At 39.6% G+C, this 20504-nt stretch overlaps 1 protein-coding gene across 9 annotated transcripts in view; it reads left to right on the forward strand.

Annotated features, from left to right (window-relative positions):
- The window catches only part of iqsec1b (IQ motif and Sec7 domain ArfGEF 1b), a 74041-nt gene that overhangs the window by 26917 nt on the left and 26620 nt on the right, over positions 1–20504 (forward strand). Inside the window, exon 1 of one of the 9 annotated variants that reach the window (XM_016661352.1) lies at positions 7035–7347. The exons of 7 other annotated variants lie outside the window; for them this stretch is intronic. In XM_016661352.1, the coding sequence (XP_016516838.1) occupies positions 7259–7347 (89 nt within the window). In that variant the 5' untranslated portion in view covers positions 7035–7258. Of the gene's footprint in view, positions 1–7034; positions 7348–19353; positions 19507–20504 lie in introns of those variants that run through there. One more of the 9 variants, XM_007573338.2, reaches the window with a different exon arrangement.

The raw sequence follows: 20504 nt of genomic DNA on the forward strand, positions 1-20504 counted from the left end.
ACGCTTCAGATTATCCTCCTGGTTTAAACGTCGATCTGCCGTCGATCTGGATAAACCCACAGTCTGACAGGACGCCGCTGCTTTTGTCACATTTGTCAGTTATTACAAATTATTACAAAGAGAATGTTTAATTAATTTACGACGCCATCGCCTCAGTATGGATCAGGCCTTTTAGTTGCTCCGCTGCATGTTTATGTTGAACTGATCTAATTGCAGAGTTTCTTCAAGGGGAGCACAGATCAGTGGATGAGAGATCAAAGTTTCCTCACATACTGTCAGAGCTGGGCGCTAAGTTACATTTTCCGTACTTGAATAACTTGTTTTGAAAAAAAAAAAATACTTTTGGAGAATTTTTACGACGCTGTATTTTTACTTTTACTTGAGTAATTTCACTCACTTGAGTGAAATTTCTAGATTCTCTACCCACTGAATGAAGAACAAACATGTTTTAACCAACAATTCACCAGACAGACACACAGATGCTGTTGTTGTTAAAGTTTCATAAGTTTTTTTTTTTTGATTGAAAGAAAATCATTTGGAAAAAAAATATTTTACCTGATTTTATTTTTTTTTTTGTTAGTAATACGAATTATTGTCATTTTTGTCCTTAAAATATGAAAATTTCCACTTAACTTTATATTTTTAATATATTTTGAAATTATGAAATTTTTAAACATTGAATGATTGCTAATTTGATCAGGTATTCAGTACCTTAGTAGACTTTTTACCAAATACTTTTTTTACTCTTACTCGAGTAATTTCTCTGACGGCTACTTTTTATTTTTACTTGAGTAAAAATATGTTGAAGTTGTTCTACTCTTACTTGAGTAAATTGTTTTGGTCCTCTGCCCACCTCTACATACTGTTATTGCTGCATTGAGGTGCATTTAATGAAACACACTGTATGTAGTGGATGTTTCCTGGAGTTTAGACCTTTAGTCCGAACCAGACTTGGCCTAAAATCATCCGGTTGATATTTAGGGTTCAGTCCAGACTTCTGTGGCATGTTCTTGATAAGCTTACAACAAGCACAATATAAATTTGTGTTAATCTGCTTATTATAGTCTAACAAGGGGAGAGGGTGAGTTTACCCTAGTGAGAAAAGAAAGGTGAAGAAGTTAATCACACTGTAACAAGCGCAGCCACTGCTTGTGCACTCGACTCCTCTCTTATCAGTCACACATCCCAGGAGACTTGCACTTGACTCGCCCTGCAGTTACAGCAAGCAATAAAATGGAGCTGGAAGATGTTAGACAAAAGCTAAAAATGGGGGGGGGGAGTTTCACTGCAAAGCCAGCACAGGCCAAAGTCAGAGGTCTGGAAGTATTTTAGCATGGTAGGAGTTTGAAATAATGCGGAAAGGAGAGTGCTGCACAACAGACATTGCACCCAACGGTTAAAAAATAGTTTAACAAAGCCTCAAGGCAGATCATTTACCTCAAGGAATTTTCGTGATCAAGCACCCAAAATCAGTAAATGAATTGTTACAGCCCAAATTTATGTATTTTGAATTTAATCAGAAATTGCTTTTGGTTTGTTTCAAATTAATGGACGTGGAGAGAGAAGCGAACAAAGGTGGGAAAATACAAAGTACAGTGGATCACTGATGTATTGCATCAAAATATTCTCACTGGATTTTACGTGTTTTTGGCTTTGATATGTGTGTATGTGCTGGAGGTATATGGCAAAATATACTATTGACATAAAAAAATATGATTGCATTGAATCGAACTCTCCCCCATATTACAGCGGTAGTTTCATATTGCGTGTTTTGGATCAACTGGGTCTTGTGAAATGTAAAGGTATTATATCTTATACATGGTTCTGTTTTGTATTGTCATTTTTTCTTGTTGGGTTTTTTTTTTGTTATGTTTTTTCTTCACATTTTTTGTTCCATCAAATTTTTTTTTGTTTGTAATAAACAAAACAAGCGGTTGAGTTTCATGCCACCTGCTTTTCATAAAGCATATCTCTCTCAGTGCAAAGAATGACTAAATCTAAACTGTATTGACTCGCCATGGCCATTTTTTTCCTCATCTTCGCCTATGTGCAGAAATATTGGCAACAACGTTCTGAAAACACTTTGGACAAATGACATTTTTAACTTGTCTCGGTGAAATGGTTTTTCATTATGTATAAGATCATAGCTCCTCTCAGCAGCTGATGTAAGAACACTGACCTAGTTCCTGTCTCCTTTCCATATTTCAGCTTACCCCTAAATATGATTACTAGGGATGGTTCCACAGTTAGCAGATTCTCATCTGCTGAAAAGTGGCTCGGTTGACATTTTGCTTCACCTTTCATTTTGTTTGTAGCGTCATCTGTCCCTGCCTCTCAGTGACTCTTCAAAGATAGCACCGGGGCTCAACCTGCCGGAGGCCTGAAAGAGCGAGGCAGCAGTTTATTTGAGACCACTTATCTCTAGAACTAACACTCCAGTAACGGGTTGTGAGAATTAAAGACTATACACAGATTTTTTTTTCTTAACAAACTGAGTTGAGCAATGCTTTTGGATGCAGATAATGTTAGCTGACAAGCTAATCCATGCCAATATGTCACTGTAAGCTTGGTAACAAGAATAGGCAACTTGAGTAACATTTTGGGGAAAAAAAAATATTTATGAGAGTTTTACTGCACTGCACTTTGTACTTTTACGGGAGTGTTATGAACTAATCCTGTTCTTACTTATAACAGTGTATTATTGCCATTGTACATAGAAAAAAAAGTGTAAATTGCCACAAAAGCTCAGGAACTTTCTAAAAAAAAAACACATAGACATTTCTAGAAAATTTCTGAGATTCAGCTCAAAATTCCTGAGTTTTCCTTGCAAATTCTGAAATTTTGGAGCTCAGAAATTTCCCTTTTTTTTCTACAAAATGTCTGAGCTTTTTTTTTTTTTTGGCAGAAATGTACTATTTTTTTATATCTACAAATTTTTATTTTGTAAACAGATTTAATATGTCTTATTACAAATACGATGTCATATTTATTTTAGTGGATTGATTTTTGCATTAATATAAATAGTCTTCAGAGACTGAACACATCGTATTCTTAGATTTCTGCATAATATGAGCTAATTTGAATGTATTATTCAGCATTTTCAACATGTCACTGTTTACATAATTTTAGTTTATTTTATACTAACAACACAATATAATTTGAAAGGTTACAAGGTTTGTTTATATATTTATATGAAATTAAAAGCAGATTTATGATGCCCACCCAAAACAAGCCAGCTAAATTCCTCTGGAGCCGGGTCTGATTTCAGAGGCAAAACAGGCTTTAACTGACTGATTATACAGTTGGATCTTAATCCATTAGAATATCATCAGATAGGTTGTTTCAATATTCAAACTAAACTATAACATTGAAAGCATATAGTGGTTTGATTCTGTCATACTGTACGTTACAGGCACAGCAAATTTGTATGAAAAATAAGCAGGCCGTCTCTGTTAGCTTGCAGCTACATTTCAGCTAGCTGAGATGAAGTGGGCTTCCACCATTGTTTGGTTTGATTGGGCAGCAGTGTTGGCGCTTTTAGGCTACACAGCCGCCAGGGGGAGCACTGTTCAGTTCTTAGTGCTGCTGTACTGAACCGCAGTCTGAGAAGAACTGGCTAAGTCTGTGACGGAGTTAAGGTTGTTCTAGTTTTGTTTGCGAGTTTGTTTTTTATTAGAGCTGCCACACAGGTATCCTGCCTGACATATTATTAATATTAATATATTAATTAATATCCACGGTGTACAACCGACTAGCCATTAGCTTCAACCGCCCTATGAAGATATTTTCCAACAAACTCAGTGAGACGAGCTCTTTCTCCTAATGCTAAAGGTACTGTTATGCTTACTGAAAATCCAAACTAACCATTTAACTATCAGTCAAAAAGGAAGAACTGCCTTCAGTCTGTGTGGAATACAGAGTGAGACATTAAACAAGCTCACGTTTGTAGCAAGAGCCATTTCCATGGATTGAATAGTTAATCTTTGGTCTTTAGTTCAGTTATCTGAGACTGAAGGAGAGGTCCATAGTATTTAATGAACATATGAAAATGTATAGTATAGGATCTCCTCTTAGAAAACATTAATATTATACTATAGGCTCAGCTGGCTCAACTCAGCCTCACAATAGCTGCAATTATATGGGTCCGGGTCCCTTGGGGGGCCGGGAGACCCATGGGGCTTTTAGATCCAAGCACAGACATCCAATGCCGTTTTGTCTGATTTGCTGACCTCAGCAAGTTGACATATTGGTGACACAAGTGCTGATTGGTTATGAATCTAAAGCAAAATAAATGAGAAAAAAATCCTTGGCTTTTGTCTGTCAGGAACTATAAGCGAAGCATGTATCAGACACTGTCAAGAGAAAGCAGTGAGGTCTTTAATGAACTCCCGTGAACTCCTGGAAGCGTGGAGATGTCCCAGCTTGGATGATGAATGTGTTTCTGTCATAGGCTCTCTCAGAACTGTTTTTAAAGCTTTTCTTTTTCAAAACCTTTGCCAGATTTTGGTACAACATTGACCAACTTGTTCCATCTAGCCACATATGTTGGCTGAGATGTAAAGCTTGCTGTCAGGAAGGAAGCAGAGAATATCAAATGTTGATCATGTGTGAGAAACAAGAAAAAAGCAAAAAAAACAACAAAAAATCCCATGTCATTATGGAACTTCTGATTGTTCCATAATCAAAACAGGAGTAAAAAGCCTAATACTGAAAGAATCAATTTCAATGGCAAAAGCTGAAAAGGTTTTTAGTCTGAATTTCTATTTGTCTTATATTACCTTTCACAGATTAAAAAAAATAAAAAATCGGATTGCTTTGCAGGGTGTTAGCTGTAGCAAATTCAAAAATTCAAAATATAAATAAGAGAGTACATGCTAATTAGCATTCCAGCTAGATTCACCAGGCTATTAATGAACAAATACACAGGGCAGCCATTGTTTTTAGTGTTGGTGGATCTGGGTCAAAATGTCAATGTGTGTTTCCACTGTGGCGCAGCTGGTAGCACTGTTAGCCAAGCAGAATCAAGAAGGTAAACGGATCTTCATGGAGCTTGCCTGTTTTCCCTGTGCTTGCCTGTGTTCTATTAAGGTTCCCCGACTTGCTCCTTCAGTCCATAAACAAATCTCTTAAGTTAGCTGCCATTAGGTGTGATTGTCTCCATGCACCGTTCTCTGTTCTGTGTTGAATTATGCCTTTCACCCAATGACCGCCGCAGAGAGAGACACACCAGCCCCCCGCAATCCTGCATGGACAAGCAGGTACAGATGGTACATGGACAAATGGATAGACATTTTATATATATGTGTATATAAATATAAATCTTCCACATGTGAACGTGGGAATGCTGCTCAGGCACAAGCCTGTTAAAAAGCCTTTGAATTAAACTGGAGCTCAGCTGGAGCGCAGCGCTCATCCTCCCCCAGGTGCCAAATGGGAGTCTGCAGTCATTAGCAAAATGTTTTTCTTTTTTTCTTTTTTTTTCTCCTGCTCATTCCATTCACCTCACAGCTGGGTGCTGGAGGAGCACAATCAATAAACCTAGTTGGGATCCATGTGCTGCTGGAGCGTCCTTAATAGTAATGCATTCTAAAGGCCAAATACACGCCACCTGCGTCTGACGTTTTTCACGCTCCGATAAGTTTTTTTTCTTTGTTATTTTTTCCCTGACCTGCAGTCTCCGATTTGACGGTCTCACTGCGGACCACCGGATTCACGAGATCGAATATTCACAGGAGAGAATGTACCAGAAATCCCACCAGGATAAACACAAGCCAGTCTGGCAGTAAAGCTACATAAACGAAATTGTTGCACTGCAAAAACACAAAATCTTACCCAGTGATTTTAGTCTACTTTTTAGTGCAAATATGTTAGTACACTTGAAATAAGACAAAACAAACTCATGGTGCATTCACACCAAACGCATTAAGCGCATCAAAAAGGCATCCGACACTTCAAGTTCGATGCATCTGCACTTTAAATGCAGACGCTTGACATTTTGCTCTACACCTAATGTTTCGCACATCTGATTTACATTTGAAGTCAGTGTGAAGGCGCGTCAGATGCATCAGCCCCAGCCGTTGTTTTCCGTTGGACCTACTTGATGCTTCAAACACTCCAAACAGTTCAAATTATGCTGCGCTAGAGGCTCAAAATGCACCGCAACAGCCCTTGACGTGCCTCCATAGAGTTTGAATATAAACCAGACGCACCTTCTACTTATGTTTACTTCTTGTGTCTAGTTATTTTAGTTGCTCTAGTTTCATTATGTTTAGTTTTGCTTTACTGTTAGATTCATTTCCTAATCCCATGTGTCACTTCCTCTGACTCTTCACACATGAAATCAGTTAGCCAATCAGCCCAGATCCTTTGTTCCTTCTGTTAAATCCCCTTTCTCCCTGTTGTTCCTGGTTCCTGTGACTTTTTTTTGCTTTACTCTGGCTCCCTGTGCTCCTGTTTTATTTGTATTTTTTTTGTAAATTCTATTATTTATTATTATTATTTTATGTTTTTATTTTTCCATCAAATCTTCATCATCTTCTCTGCTGCTCTGCATTTGGCTCCTCTTTGCTCAACACCTCATGACAAAAGGAGTACTCTCCCTTTCTTAAGCCAGTCAGCAAATGCTACAGAAACAGTCAGTGCTTCTTGCAGTTTTTCATGTTGTGTTTTCGGTTCTTCTGTCAGCCTGCCAAAGCTTTGTGTGTGCATGCTAGTCCCCAGTGCACAAGCGCACAAGGTGCCGCGGCCGATTAGCTCGACTCAGAGTGGGTCGGCTCAGCAGAGGCCTGCGCAGCATCTGATAAAGTCTAATTGATACAGCCACCTGGGGGGTGGTGGGAGAGGCCTTTGTGTCTTTGTTGGCCCGGGTAGGCGCAGCGCAGGCAGACCTTGTCAGTGTGTCCGCTTGGACAATGGGAGCAGCTGTAAGTGGCTGCCGGTGGAGACAGCCACCTCCTCTGTTCCTGCCTCGGAGGTGTTGAGCCACATGTTTCCTCAGCAGCAACAGAGAGAGAAACACGCAGTGTTCGACCGGATTCTGAAAATTGCTCACCATCAACAAAGGCAGCGGAGAGATGCCGGTTCAACTCCCCCCACCCTCCAAACCCCATCCACCATCCACCCGCCTCCACGTGGCTCAGACACACAGGATGGTGCTGAGGAGGGGCCACATCATGTGGACGGTCTGACCTGGGATTCTTTTGTGGCTATGCTGTATTTGTAGAAGGAGGATGGACCTTTTGAAGATCGGTGTTTCTTGATGTCAGAGACCATGTGGAAGTTCAAAGCTTTTTGTTGGGATTACTGGCAGTTCCTCTGTCTTCATCCTCTGCATGCTTTCTATAAAAGGTAAGGTGCCATGCAAACAAAACTGTTTTTTTGTTATTTTTTTTTCATAAAATCCCAGTTGTTGCTGTTATGAGTTTGTTCAATTTGCTCTATGTAGACATGAATATAAGTGATCACTTTAGAATAATGATAAATAGTAACCCAGGTCCAGCCCACTGTGAGGGGCTAAAGTGAGGACAATGGTCCATGTGTCAGGGAGGTCAGCTGCTCTGAATGGGACATCTATTGTTGTGGTTGGTCCTCTACAGACACTGCATTCAATCTGTGATTAGTGTGTGTTTCTGAGCAATTGGTTCACAAACACAAGGCAACGCATGCTCCCAGGCGTTGATGGCCCATTTACATCTGGATCTGTCTGTGCTCCGCCTCATCAGATCAGATCAGATCAGATCAGAGATCACGTTGCTGCTTTTGAGGTTTACGTGTTCAATGAATAATAATTTCCTCTCTGACATACATATTTCAATTAAATAATACATGTACTTGCAAATAATAATATGAAACAATCCAAGTGAAATGGTTTGCAAAAATATTCACACCACTTGACTTTTCTAAAATTTACATCACGTCCCAACCAAAATTTAATGGAACAAAGTGACACAAACTGGTGCCAAACTTTGAGATGGAAGTCAAATGCTTAATGGAGTCGATATTTTTGACAAAAAGGAAACAAATTTGAGAAGTGTGGTGTTTATTAGTATTGATCCTTTTTTGAGTCAGCACTTTGTAACAGAATCCTTGGCTGCTTTTGGAGTTTGTCTCTACCAAGATCGTACATCTGTATTTTGGCCTTTGTTCTTTGTAAAACGACTCGAGCTCAATCAGATTTGATAGAGAACATCTTTCAACATGAGTTTTCAAGTCCACAGTTTCTCAACTGAAATTAGATCTGGTCTTTGACTGGGTAATTCAAACAGACATGTACTTTGACCAAAACCGTTCCACTGTATATCTGCCTGTATGTTTATTTGTCTCTGTAGAACGGCAACCTGTACTTCTAAAGTAAACACTTAAAAATCGACTTCTGTTTACTTTCTGACCGAAGCCTTACTGTGATCCACTAGGCAAAATCAGCAACAGAGTTGGCAATGCTCAACAACAGGGGTGATCAATACGTTGATTGCGATTGACCAGTTGATCTCAGGAAGGTTTTGAGTAGATCTCAGCATAGGTGACATTACTCCTATGCTGGGTCTAATTACTTTGATGATTTAAGGATGAGAAGACAATAGTATGAATCAAATGTAACTGTACCAGGGGTAGCGATTTGTGTTTCTGCTGGTGGGTGTTCACCTTTCATGACCCTGTTACTGGACTGGACATATCAACATTGTTTTGCACTGAGCAAGGAATATCCGTGATCGTGAAAATAACACAATCACGTAAATACTCTAAAAAAGGGACGCAGTGCTTTACTATTAATTGTCAGCATTGTGTTAAGTAGATAACAAGATCCAATGGGATCTCATTTCACAGTTTAGTATAAAGTATTAATTTTAAAAAAAAAGTGTCAGTTGCCATGGCAGCAGGTGTGTGAGTGGAGTACAGCCGAGACACGAAGCGAAAGAAAAGAACGAATGGTCTTGGTTTGTTTTTCAGCTGTTTTTTCCCTTTGCTGTGGCGCCCTGCAGCTTCTATGATTTCTGAAAGTTCAACAGACGACTAAAATTGTCTAAATGCCTTGTTTGTTTGTAGAAGGTTGAGATATAATAGTCGTCAAATAGGACAACTTATATCATAAAGTATTTAACAATCTGAAAGGACGGATAATCTGTAATTACAGCGGCAATGACCAGTATAAAAACTTAAGTTGTCCAATATAAAACATAAATTTTAGCCCTCATCGTTATCTTGATGGAAACCAAACTGTTTATAGATTTATATTTAGGAAAAATACACATTTTACATATCAGAGTTTTGCCAATTTTCCTCTGCTTTAAATTAAGCCATATTTTATACTATATTATAGGAATCAGATAAAAAAAATAAGGGTCATTATGTCCATTTTTGTGACAGAGTCATGCTTATCCTGTTCGGTTTTGTGGACATAAATCAATGCAATGGCGCCTGAAGGTGCACAACACTGGCCATAGCGGCTAATAGTCCCTGTCCAATTCAGTAGTACACATCGATGGCACTCACCATGCTTGTAAGACTTGTTGCTGTGGTCATTAATAAATCAATGAGAAGTGTAGGTTGTCTGGCACACGTGGGTGCTCTGGAATCTCCAAAGCACCCACAAAACAGGCACATATGCCTGTACAGTACAAAGACAAGGCTTTCTAAAAATAAAGTAATAAACTAGAAATGGTCGGTTGCTGGTTTTATGTGAATTTAGATCATAGCTAGTTTCTCCAACCTTATGACCACTAGCAGCGAGTCAATAGGAATATTTCCACCATAAGAAACAAAATGTATGCTCAACATAACAGTGTAGATATAGGTTTGGTTCAATTTATGGACTCATTTAGTTTTTTTATTGCAGTAGGTGTAAATAGGAATGGTGGTTTGTTGTTTTTTAAGAGTTTGTGCTAGTCTCTTGTTTTGTTTTGTGACCAGGAAGACAGTTACTGTTGAGAGTAGATAAAGAGAGCAGACTCTTTGTTCTTGCCAGACATTTATAATCAAACAAGGGCAATATGGAATTATGCAAATGGTGACTGGAACATCTGAAAGGACGGATAATCTGTAAAAACTCACCCATCCCCCCACCATTCTCATGCGTTAGGGAGGATTACTTACACAGAACAATATTTCACTGTTTCACTAAAAGGCCATTTCCTCTTTACTCCTGCACTGTGTCTTGGATGGATGAGGCCCGTTTCTTTATGCATTATAGTGGCAAAACCTTTTATTACTCTTATGTGCTGTCTTGAGATGTTACGGAATTTGAACACATTGGACTTGACCGTGTCCTATAATGATAATACAATGTGAGTTTTTAAAGTTAGGTTTATAAAACATTTGGAGTTTTTCACATTTGGAGAAAGTGAAAAAGTTGCATGCACTTAGCTGTGCATGCAAGTAGGTAGACATTCATTTTGCAGCCCGTCGAGTTTTTGAGTTAAAAAGATGTTTATAGTTGACAGGACATTTGAAAATATAACTTGATAATTATGTGTTATTGGAAGATTGGAAGATTAATACCTGAACACCAACTATAAAGTCTTAAAAAATGCAAACATTTAAAATAAGCTTAAATAAATAAGCAATGCTTAGCCTGGTGGGACCACAAGTAAAGCCTGGTGGCCCGCCAGGCTTATAATACACTGGGGGAAACCCTGCAAACACTACTGTAGGAGGAGAATTATATTCAAAAATGTTCTGATTTATTTTAAATGATCTCAGGGGGGGACAAAAAGTTTACTCCAACTCTTAAATTCAACCCAACTCCAAATTATCAATGTTCCAGTGTCTGGGTAGCTCATCAGCGGGCGGTTATGGCGGTGAGTGCCTCTCCTGTAAACCTGAGAAGTAAAACGATGCTCGTGTCCATGCCCATTCTCTTAACATTGACAAAAAGTACAAAAGAAACTATGACTTTTTTTACAACAGAGTGACGGATATTCATGGAGAAGGATAGGTGCATGGACCTCATATTTAAATGAAGGTAAGATTCATACACAATTTTCAGCTTTAACAAGAAACGAGGGAGTGTAGCCAAAGAAGAAAATCAAATGTGACCTTATGCTGCCTGTTGTTTTATTTATCTTGCCATCAAATTGCTGAGGGCACATACCCAGAGCTCACAAGAGGGACTGCAAAAACTAAGGTAGATCAAAGAACACAATAGTTTTTGTTGAAATTAAAGTTATCTGATAACAGTTCGAATGAGACTGAAGATTCAGAAAGTTGAACGAGTGATTTTACTACCACTGATTAACTCTCGCAGGACCAACCATCAAAAGTGATTAAAAAACCAGGAGCAGCTGCCTACAAGCATGTTTTATGAGCAGAAGGATAACGATATTACTGAGGGGCAGGTGGTGGACCACTCATTAATTAGTGGGAAGTATGCTGCTGTCAGCGGTCTCCACACACCGCTCTGTGTTTTATGGCCCTAATAAAAAGCCTTTTAATGTCTGATTAGCTTCTAATGTCACTGTATGGAAATGACTGTGCTTTGGGTATATGAGACCAGGAAAAAAACAAGTTATGGGCGACCGGCTTTGAATAAATGATTGTTTTATTATACTTTTATTTGGCTTGGCAAAACAAGCAAAAAACTTAAGAATGAAAGGTAAGGCCTTTTTAGGGAGAATAAGACACAGAGAAAGAGAAAAATAATAAATTGATGAAGATGGAGTTGATGGCAGTGAGTCCATAGGTTCCATGTTGTATAGATTGCTGAAGTTTAACTCGTAAAAGTGTCTGTCTGATAGACTGTTCAGCTGAAGTAATAATGCCACTAGAGACAGATGCCCTTTTAGAAATTCATATCAAATTATCTGAACAACTCAGATCATAAGCAGGCACATCATGGCTGTCGGTGGTACTCTGCGGCAGCTCATCTCCTGTGATGTGTTCTCATTGTGCTCCGGATTGAAAAGCAGCCATAATTCAGCCACTCACTGTCGGTGACAGGTTTCTGCAATGTGGCAGCAACATCACAGCAACAGGAGCGACTTTGGAGGAGCGAGCTCACGTTGTTTTAATCTGCTTCCTTTAAAAGAAAGCGTTCTGGAAATTCATCTTTTCCCTCAAAATACTGAACACAAACACCCCACTGTGAAAATGTGACAAAAAAAATCTTTGAGGGTTTTTCCAAATTTATTATGAATAGAAAACCAATAAATCAATTTTATGTACGCATTTACAACCTTTTCTTAATACTTTGTTGGTTCACCTTTGACAGCAACTGCAGCCTCAAGTTTCTTTTTAATCTGATGACTCCTATCTTACAGGGATCCATGATTAGATGCAACAAAAGACTTTGAGAAATATTTATTCTAAATGTGAAAAAAAATGCAGTAAAAACACCATAGGCATAAATTTAAATAAAACATTGCCACATAGACGTCGCCATGTTGTTTATGCTCCAGTGCAGTCTGGGTAAATGAGTTACGCTAGGTCCGATTGCGCTAGTTCTAAATCCAGCCAAAAAGCTGGATTTAGAACTAGCGATTTTTTCAAATAAAAAAGCCATTTTTATTTGAACTGGAGCTCGTCCTGGTAAAGTTAGCCTTCCTGCACACTCTCCAGTACAGAGCGGACCTAACTGCGTCCTCAACCCAGCATGCATTGCGCAGGTGAAAAAATGGCAACTTTCAAGGGTGAAAAATATACATCTTTTACATTCTTTCATAAAGGTGTAAAATTCTGAAGTAAACATGAGTTTTTCATATCACAAACAGCAGGTTAATAGGCTAACATGTTCAACTAATCGTGGATGCCTTTAAGGCAGCTTCACCCATTCTTTTTTACAGTTCTTCTCAATCTGCATCAGGTTGTGTGAAACATGTCTTTTCACATCTCTCCAGCAATGTTCAGTTTGAAGAGCACTGAATTTGGAAGACCTTACATTTGATATTAATTTTGAAAAAAATCTAAATCAATTTAGAAAGTCAAATCAGAAAAGAAAAAAGCAAGAAAGAGAAATAATACAAATTACAACAAGAAGAATCTACAAGAAATGATCTGACTCCCTCCATCCCACTTTCCCAAACAGTGAGAATGAAAACCCGCATACTGAGGTAGCCGGGTCGGACAGGCCTTAGAAACGCCAAACCAGCTTTGGACAAAAGCTCCTCCAAACAAAAAGCACATAACTGTGTCACTGAATTCCAGATGTTCTATGTCCAGTTATAGTTTCTGCCAAAACCCTTTGCAGTCCACAAGAGGGGAACGTCTCCAGCAACTCAGCCAGTTCTCAATACCATCAAAAACCTGCTGCTGCTTTATCACTGCTGTCAGGTTATCAGGGAAAATGTAGATCGGCTTATCCTCATGGAGGAGAGGAAACTGCTGGCAGGCTGATCAAGTTCAATTCAAATTTAATAATACTTTATTGGTCTCAAAGGGAAATTAAATTAAACTGTATATCGATCATTTTCACTCCAAGTGCCTCATCCTCTGCCCGAATCCCAGCTCTGGGGGAGGCGCCTCCATCTTCCACATCCTTAATTCGGTCAATAATATTTGATAAAGATGGAAGTTCTGCTTCAAAGTCATTAAATCTATCGATCGTTGTGTTCTATCAATCAGTCTCCTCTGGAGCTGCAAGTGGCCGACTTTTTGTTATCGGCCTTTGGTTTTGTCATTCTAGACATTAAAACAATTTGTCAGAGAAAACTGGGATGCATGTGAAATAACAATATAAAGCAGAATTGCTCTTAAGTATTGAGGAAGCTGAGAAAACATATTAATCCACATTGTTCTCACTGCAGCTTCAGATGTCTGATTGACCTTTTGGGCAGAACTGTGAAGACACTATAGAAGGCCAACTTTGTAACTGTCTTTATATGTCTCTGAATATCCAGGCCTGAGATCTGTGAGGACTGTGTACGGATTTGGGTCCTGGTCAGTTTTTAAAGTTGTAGAAGCAGAAGCGACTGTCCAAAATGAATAACTTCAGTTTTGTTTCTGGTCAGCTGAAGAAAATTATGGCAACTCAGCATTTGGATACATAGTCACCTAGTGACATTTCTAACGTAGACTGTCACTGCTACGCTTCATCTGTGTAACTGTGGTAATAAATCTCATGACTTGTTATAACCTGAGCTAACGGGAGTAGTACTGAATCAGAGAACAATGAATATCATGACGTACCTCACTTTTTCCCTCCACTTCACTATTATGCGCTTTGCATTTGCCTATGACAGAAAATCGAAATAAAATCCAGAAGCTTGTTGTTGTTGAAATGTTACAAAAACATGAAAGTGTTAAAGAGGACATGAATAATTTCGCGAGGCACAATCCATAAAAGGGAATCTGGTATACGCCGATATTTAAAACGACTCAGTCTGTTTCTGCTTGTAACCCGTTTCATCCGTCAGGCTGTACACACCGTCTGCTCCCAGCCGCCTGACAGCGGCATGGAGCCAACATTTCTTTGCACAGGACAGTAAATACTCATTAAACCCGCCTTTGCTTCTGTACACAAACATCTGCTGCTTGTTGCCGTGGTGATGCTCTGAACACGCCATAGATGCTACGCGACGGGCATCCTTCAGATTGATACGTCTTTCGCATGCCCTCCCTCACCGCTGCTTGGTTTGCCACTTTAGCCAGCGAGGCTCCAGTCCAGATGTTCTTCTGAAGAACAGCTGGATTTCTTTGACTGATGATATCAGCGTGTCTGCTGCCTCTGTTGTCATTCGGGCTTTTTGTTCTTTGAATTCAAAGCCTCGGTTTGTTCAGTGAATCTATGCAGCCACTCTGAGAAGCGTCTGCTAAGAGGAGTAGGCCTATTAATTTTTTCCATCTGGACACCTTGTTGTTGTGACAGGCTGTCAGGATACTTTCTCTCTCTCTGGCTTAAATGCTGATGGTACTGATTTGGTGTCAGAAGTGGTGCCAGCTCAACACCAAGCCTTTGGGCTGCGGGCGGCTTTAATGAGCTCCCCTGAGTGGCTGATGGAGTTGCACACCTCTCCACCCACCATCCACCATCTACGTCTTTGACTATGCCCAACTTTAACTGGAGGGAGAAGAAAAAGGGGCGAAAAAAATTACAGGAGGAATTGATTGAGATGAAAGTGACCAAGAATAAAAAGGCATATTTTGCTCCCTCGGCTGAGAACAAGCCCTGTTATTATTACCTCTATCACAGGAAGAGCATGTGGAGCATATGGAATATGTGGAAGGAGAGGTGTGCCGTTTTCAGAGGATGGACGAGTGCATAACTTTCCCCCTCTCTTCCTGTACTGTTTTAATCAGGCAGCTGGAGTTCATTGGGGCTGTTCACTGGAACACGGATGCCCTCCAGTGGCGAGTTAGCAACACAGCAGGAACAGCTATGTTTATTATAGTGTCCATATCATTTTTGATGTGCGATTACCAGAGTTGGGTTGTAACTAGTTACATTTACTCAGTTACATTTACTTGAAAAATGCGCTTTTATGAGTATTTTTACTTCTCTGTAATTTTTACTTTTACTTGAGTCATTTTATTATTAAGTATCTCTGCTCTTACTTGAGTAAAATTTCTGGATTTTTTTTATCCACTGAATGAAGAACAAACATTTTAACCAACGTTCACCACACAGACACACACCTGCAGTTTTTGTTAAAGTTTCATAAAAAATTTTATTGAAAGAAACTGATTTGGAATACTTTTCCCTGATTTTGTTATTTTTGGTTACTATTATAAATTAATTCATGTTTGTTATTAAAATACCAAAATTTCCACTTAACTTTATATTTTGATCCATCTAGTTAGTTACTCAGTACTTGACTAGACTTTTTTTTTTTTACAAAATTGTTTTTTTAATCTTGAGTAATTTTTCGTTTTACTTGAATAAAAACATATTGAAATAGTGCTAATTTTACTTTAGTACAATTTTTGGGTCCTCTGCCCACCTCTGGATGTCATATGGTGACAGCCAGCAGCTCCCTCCCTTGCTGAGGAGCTGGCAGCAGTGCCGGAGCGGAGGGGAAATGCAGCAGCTCTTTCAGTGTGAAATATCCAAAACTTGCCCTTAACAACACAGTGTGCATCAGAGTGCCACTAAAGTACATCAAGATGAGTTACATTCATTTGTTGTTCCACACTTAAAAACTGCATTATTCAAACTGAGCTCAACTAATGAATACATTCATGCACAACACTGGTACTCAAGATGTTACCTCTTTCTGATAACGCACTTAATCACATCTATCTTGTTGGTCTCTGACTAAAAACACTGCATCCATATTGGGCCATTCTGTTGAGTGTATGATTTGGTCTTCCATACATGAAAATCCCTAGCTTGCATCTCACCTGTTAAATGTTTACTGGTATGTAGATGTGAGTATCTACCTGATTAAAGTCCTTTCTGGTGCAAACAGATAGCGTCAGTCTTAAGGACAGCTAGGAAATTGTGCTGACAGCACATGAAATTTATGTTTTCATGCAGCCTTCGTGAATAAAGCCTCAGCAGACAGAAACAGAAGGGTCTCTGGTTCTTTGCTTCAGCTCCCCGATGAGGTCTGTTTGTGTAGTAAGCAGCGTTGCCATCTTCCCCCTCTGTTGTGTGGGGCAGCAGCTGATCCTGTGCAGTGATGTCACAAGCTGCCCCGCTTTCAAAGGCTTACGGAGAAAAGGTTACAAGCTGCTTTATCCTCATTAGCATCATCGCGTTGACGTGGCTGGTGTTGTCTTACTCCGCGTCCACTAGTCCATGCCTCTCTGTTTTCACTTCTCCGGATTTAGCACCAGCAGGGGCGCCAGAACAATTGGTGACGTCATGAAGCCTGGAATGAAACCTGTTTCTGATAAAATGACATGACAGTCACGAGGACCAATGCTGTTCCCTTTTTACACCTGGAGATCAGTGAACTGCTTACAGGATGCAGCATTGTTTCCTGTACTTTCATGAACTGATAAAACTATAATACTTTTATTATGATGTCATGTTTCATTTAGATCAGCGACAAGCACAATTTTTGGAGCTGATTTTAGCTTTGGCGAGAACGTACCAATTTTGGCCAATTCTGATATCTCTTTATTAAGTCCAAAATAACTGCAATGCTAATTTTATGTCCTTCAAACAGTTTTATAGTGTTGAGGTTTTGAAGTAGAGGTGATGTCACATGAAAGAGAAATACAATGGTTTCCATAAGATAAAATACAGAGTTCACATTTTACCTATTTGTGTCATCTTATATATTAGCCTTTAGCACGCAAGGACAACTCGTGTTACTGAATGAACCACCAATGGGTGTGGAACAATCATAGGAGACAGACATGTTTAAGGAGCCTCTTTCATCTCTGTGCTTCCTCTGACTCGAGTTTGAAAAAAAACCTCACTGATTCTAAAAATAGTTAAATTAGCATTTTTCTCCAGCAGTAAAATCTTACACACCAAAGTGTGTTGTCAGTACGACCTGGTAGTTCTTAGAATGGAAAAAAGAAAGTAATTTGTGAGTTTCTGACCAGTCGTTCACAAGTCAGGGCTAAGCTAATCAACCGAGTGGACCAACAGCTGATTTCTCTGTTAATCTCCGTTCACGCTTACTTGCGTATCCTTCGAAGAAGGCGGAGTCGCCAAAAAATCTTTTCAAGACTGATTTTACGTTGTCAAAAGAGACAGAACAGGCGGTAAGAGTTAGCTGTTTGTCTTTGACGTTTAGTCCTGCCGTGTCAAGGAGCTTGAATGCATCTGGCAGTTCCGTTTTGGACTTATCCAACTTCTTGCATCGTTGTTCAAATTCGGTAATATAATCCACCGCCCTGTCTGACACTTACAGTACGATGTAAGTGTTGAAATGTGGATTATTTTCCTTCTTCTAAACACACTGATTGTTGGTCAGAAGAACAGTCTTGGCGTTGAGATGTTCCACTGCGATTTCCAGCAGTTTCCTGATAGCGACAGGGCAGCCGCTCATGCCTGCTTCTGTTTTCTTCAAGTCGGTAATGAGTCTCCAGATTTCAATCTCATTTTCCCAACTTTTGTAAGACGTCTTCTCACCGAACTTCGGAGGAACTTTGTAATTCCCAGCAGTGGCCATCCTCTTCTACTTGCCACCCACACTTTCATGGTGCCATTCACATAACCAGCAACATTGGCATTTCCAACCACATAGCACAACTATGATGCTCTCCCCGCCTCCATTAACTCACATCCAACACATGCGCAGTAAGTTGCTATGTGTACAACTCAACAGCTGACACCAGTTCACTAAGTCCTGAGTCCACTGTCAGTCCTCTGAGTCGTCCTCATTTGTGATTAGCAATGCTTAGAAAACAATGTTAAAACTAGAATGTCTGAAAAATTACATTACATCCGTGTTACATTCTTTAACATCTTTGGCCAAAGTAGCTAAAGGTTATAGTGGAGGATCGAATGAGCTACCCAAGCCTTCAGAACCTCATGTTGCAGACTTTGGCCTAAAGGTTTAAAAAAAAGATTTATGAAATAACCAACATGGAAACATTTTAACACTATTATCTTAGATTTCCTACAGTTTTACACAGACCACCTCAAAGCCCTGGAGCCTTGAAAAATCTTTCTTCCTTTCCTGAACTCCCTAATCTCTATATTGATTGCCGTCGTGATGCAGATCTATGATGTTGTTAGCTCTAAGATTAGCAGATTTCTACGACATGAAGCTGTCAGATCATCGCGTCATTGTGACGATCCGACAATGATCATCACATCATGGCGTCTTGTTTTGTAGTCACGCGAGGCAGAAAGTCTGCACTTCCCAGAAAGCTTAAATCTCAGAGTCAGTAGATTCTCAGAGTGAGGATGAGCCAACACAGCCATGCAGTCAGGTTACATCCCTGACTTTCAGCTCTGTTGTTCTCAAATGAAATGAGGCTGAGCTTATAAAACAATCATTTTAAAAGTGTGTGTGTATGTTAACCTCTATTATTATATAAAAAAAAGAGCAGATTTCAAAAATATGGCATGCTCATCTCAAAAAATAAATTCTAGTAAGAGGATACATAAGGATGTTGATTTGATCTACAAAACTCTGTCATTTTGTCCAAATATTTTTGTTTTTTTATCTTCAGAGTAAATGAAAAACTTTCTGCAAACAACAGGAATGCCTTTGCATTCCTGTTGTTTGCAGAAGCAAGACAGACAATACGTCTGTCTTCTCAACAGAGAAGACAGACGTATTTTCCAGCAGGCAGAAAAGAAAAACTCACTAAAGCTCAGCTGTGTGTGTGTGTGTTTTTTTTTATAAGCCAACACACAACTTAAGTTAAACAGGGACGCCACCTGTCAGAGGGAGGCATTAGAGGAAATCCCATTATCAGTAATCCTATAGGCTCAGTGGCAGGAGCCCAACAAGTGGGATCCACTCTCTCTCTCCCTCTCTCTCTCTTGCTCTCTCTACTGTGCATCTGCAATGTTAGGACAGACAAACTTGCTGCTGTTACAGTTGTCGTGGTGACAGACCTGTTAGTGCCAGTGCTACAGGGGGCGCGACCCCTGGCAGACTTCCTCCCTGTTGGATAGAGGCGCTCACTCAGGATATTAATGCTACTCCATGCCAGCCAGGGTACACAGTAAGTCTTCGTCTCTGGGGTTTCACTCTTCTGTCTCTTGAGTTTGATCATCGCTTGCTGACTTGCTTTGCTTTCTAAGCTTTCAAAAAAGAAAAAAACGGCCTTTCTGCTGTTTGCAGAAAGATAATTTGGGTTGGAGGACAGATTGACAGAGGTCTAAAGAGCTGCTCCTAAGACGATTAGCAGGACCAGATTGATTTTTTTGGGGGACGAATTCCTGTCGTTTTTCTTTTGTCACAATCCGTGTTTTCAAAGAATCCACTGTCAGTGGAAAATATTCCAGCCTTGGTCTAAGTTTTAAGCTCGTCTTTTCCTCAAATGCTGTGAAAAAAAAGCATTGTAAATACCCCCTCTCTGTTTTTTCACCATAAAATAAGAGTTTCATGAATCTCAGACTGTCTTAGAGTCTCTGAGTGAAGGTACTCAGTTCAGGTTTGATCTGTCCAAATGTTTTAGACTGGGAAATGCAGTCCAAAGTCATCAAAACATGACAACAGAGCCCTTTAACGTGGTGTTGACACGAAGCCATGAAGAAGATGCTAACTTTAGCATCACTAGCAGATGATAAATGTTTTGGATCTTGTGTCCAAAACACAAGATCTGGGAAGCTTTAGCACTGTTTCAGTTTTGCCATTTATGAAAAATGGTACTGACTGTGGTTCGTTGAAGCCCCAAAGCCTCAGAGAGGGCTTTGAAATCCTTTTTCATATTGCTGGATGTCATTGACTTTGTCCCTCATCGTTTCTTTACGTCCTTTAGACGATAAGAGAAACAAACTGTCATTGTTTTTCTTATATACCCTGATGATGTGTTTGTTGGCACAAGACCGCATCCTGCACTGTCTCTAGATATTTATAGAGTGACATTTGTTGAAATGCTTTGTCCTATTATTAGACGCTAACTTTAGCATCAGCATCAGTTTGATGCTTACCCCAATAATTCAGTGAAAGTGGGTCCTTATCAGAACCACTGAAAAGTCCATTACCCAGCGCTCCACC

Source organism: Poecilia formosa, unplaced genomic scaffold (assembly GCF_000485575.1).
Source record: "Poecilia formosa unplaced genomic scaffold, Poecilia_formosa-5.1.2 Scaffold325, whole genome shotgun sequence".
NCBI lineage: Eukaryota > Metazoa > Chordata > Actinopteri > Cyprinodontiformes > Poeciliidae > Poecilia > Poecilia formosa.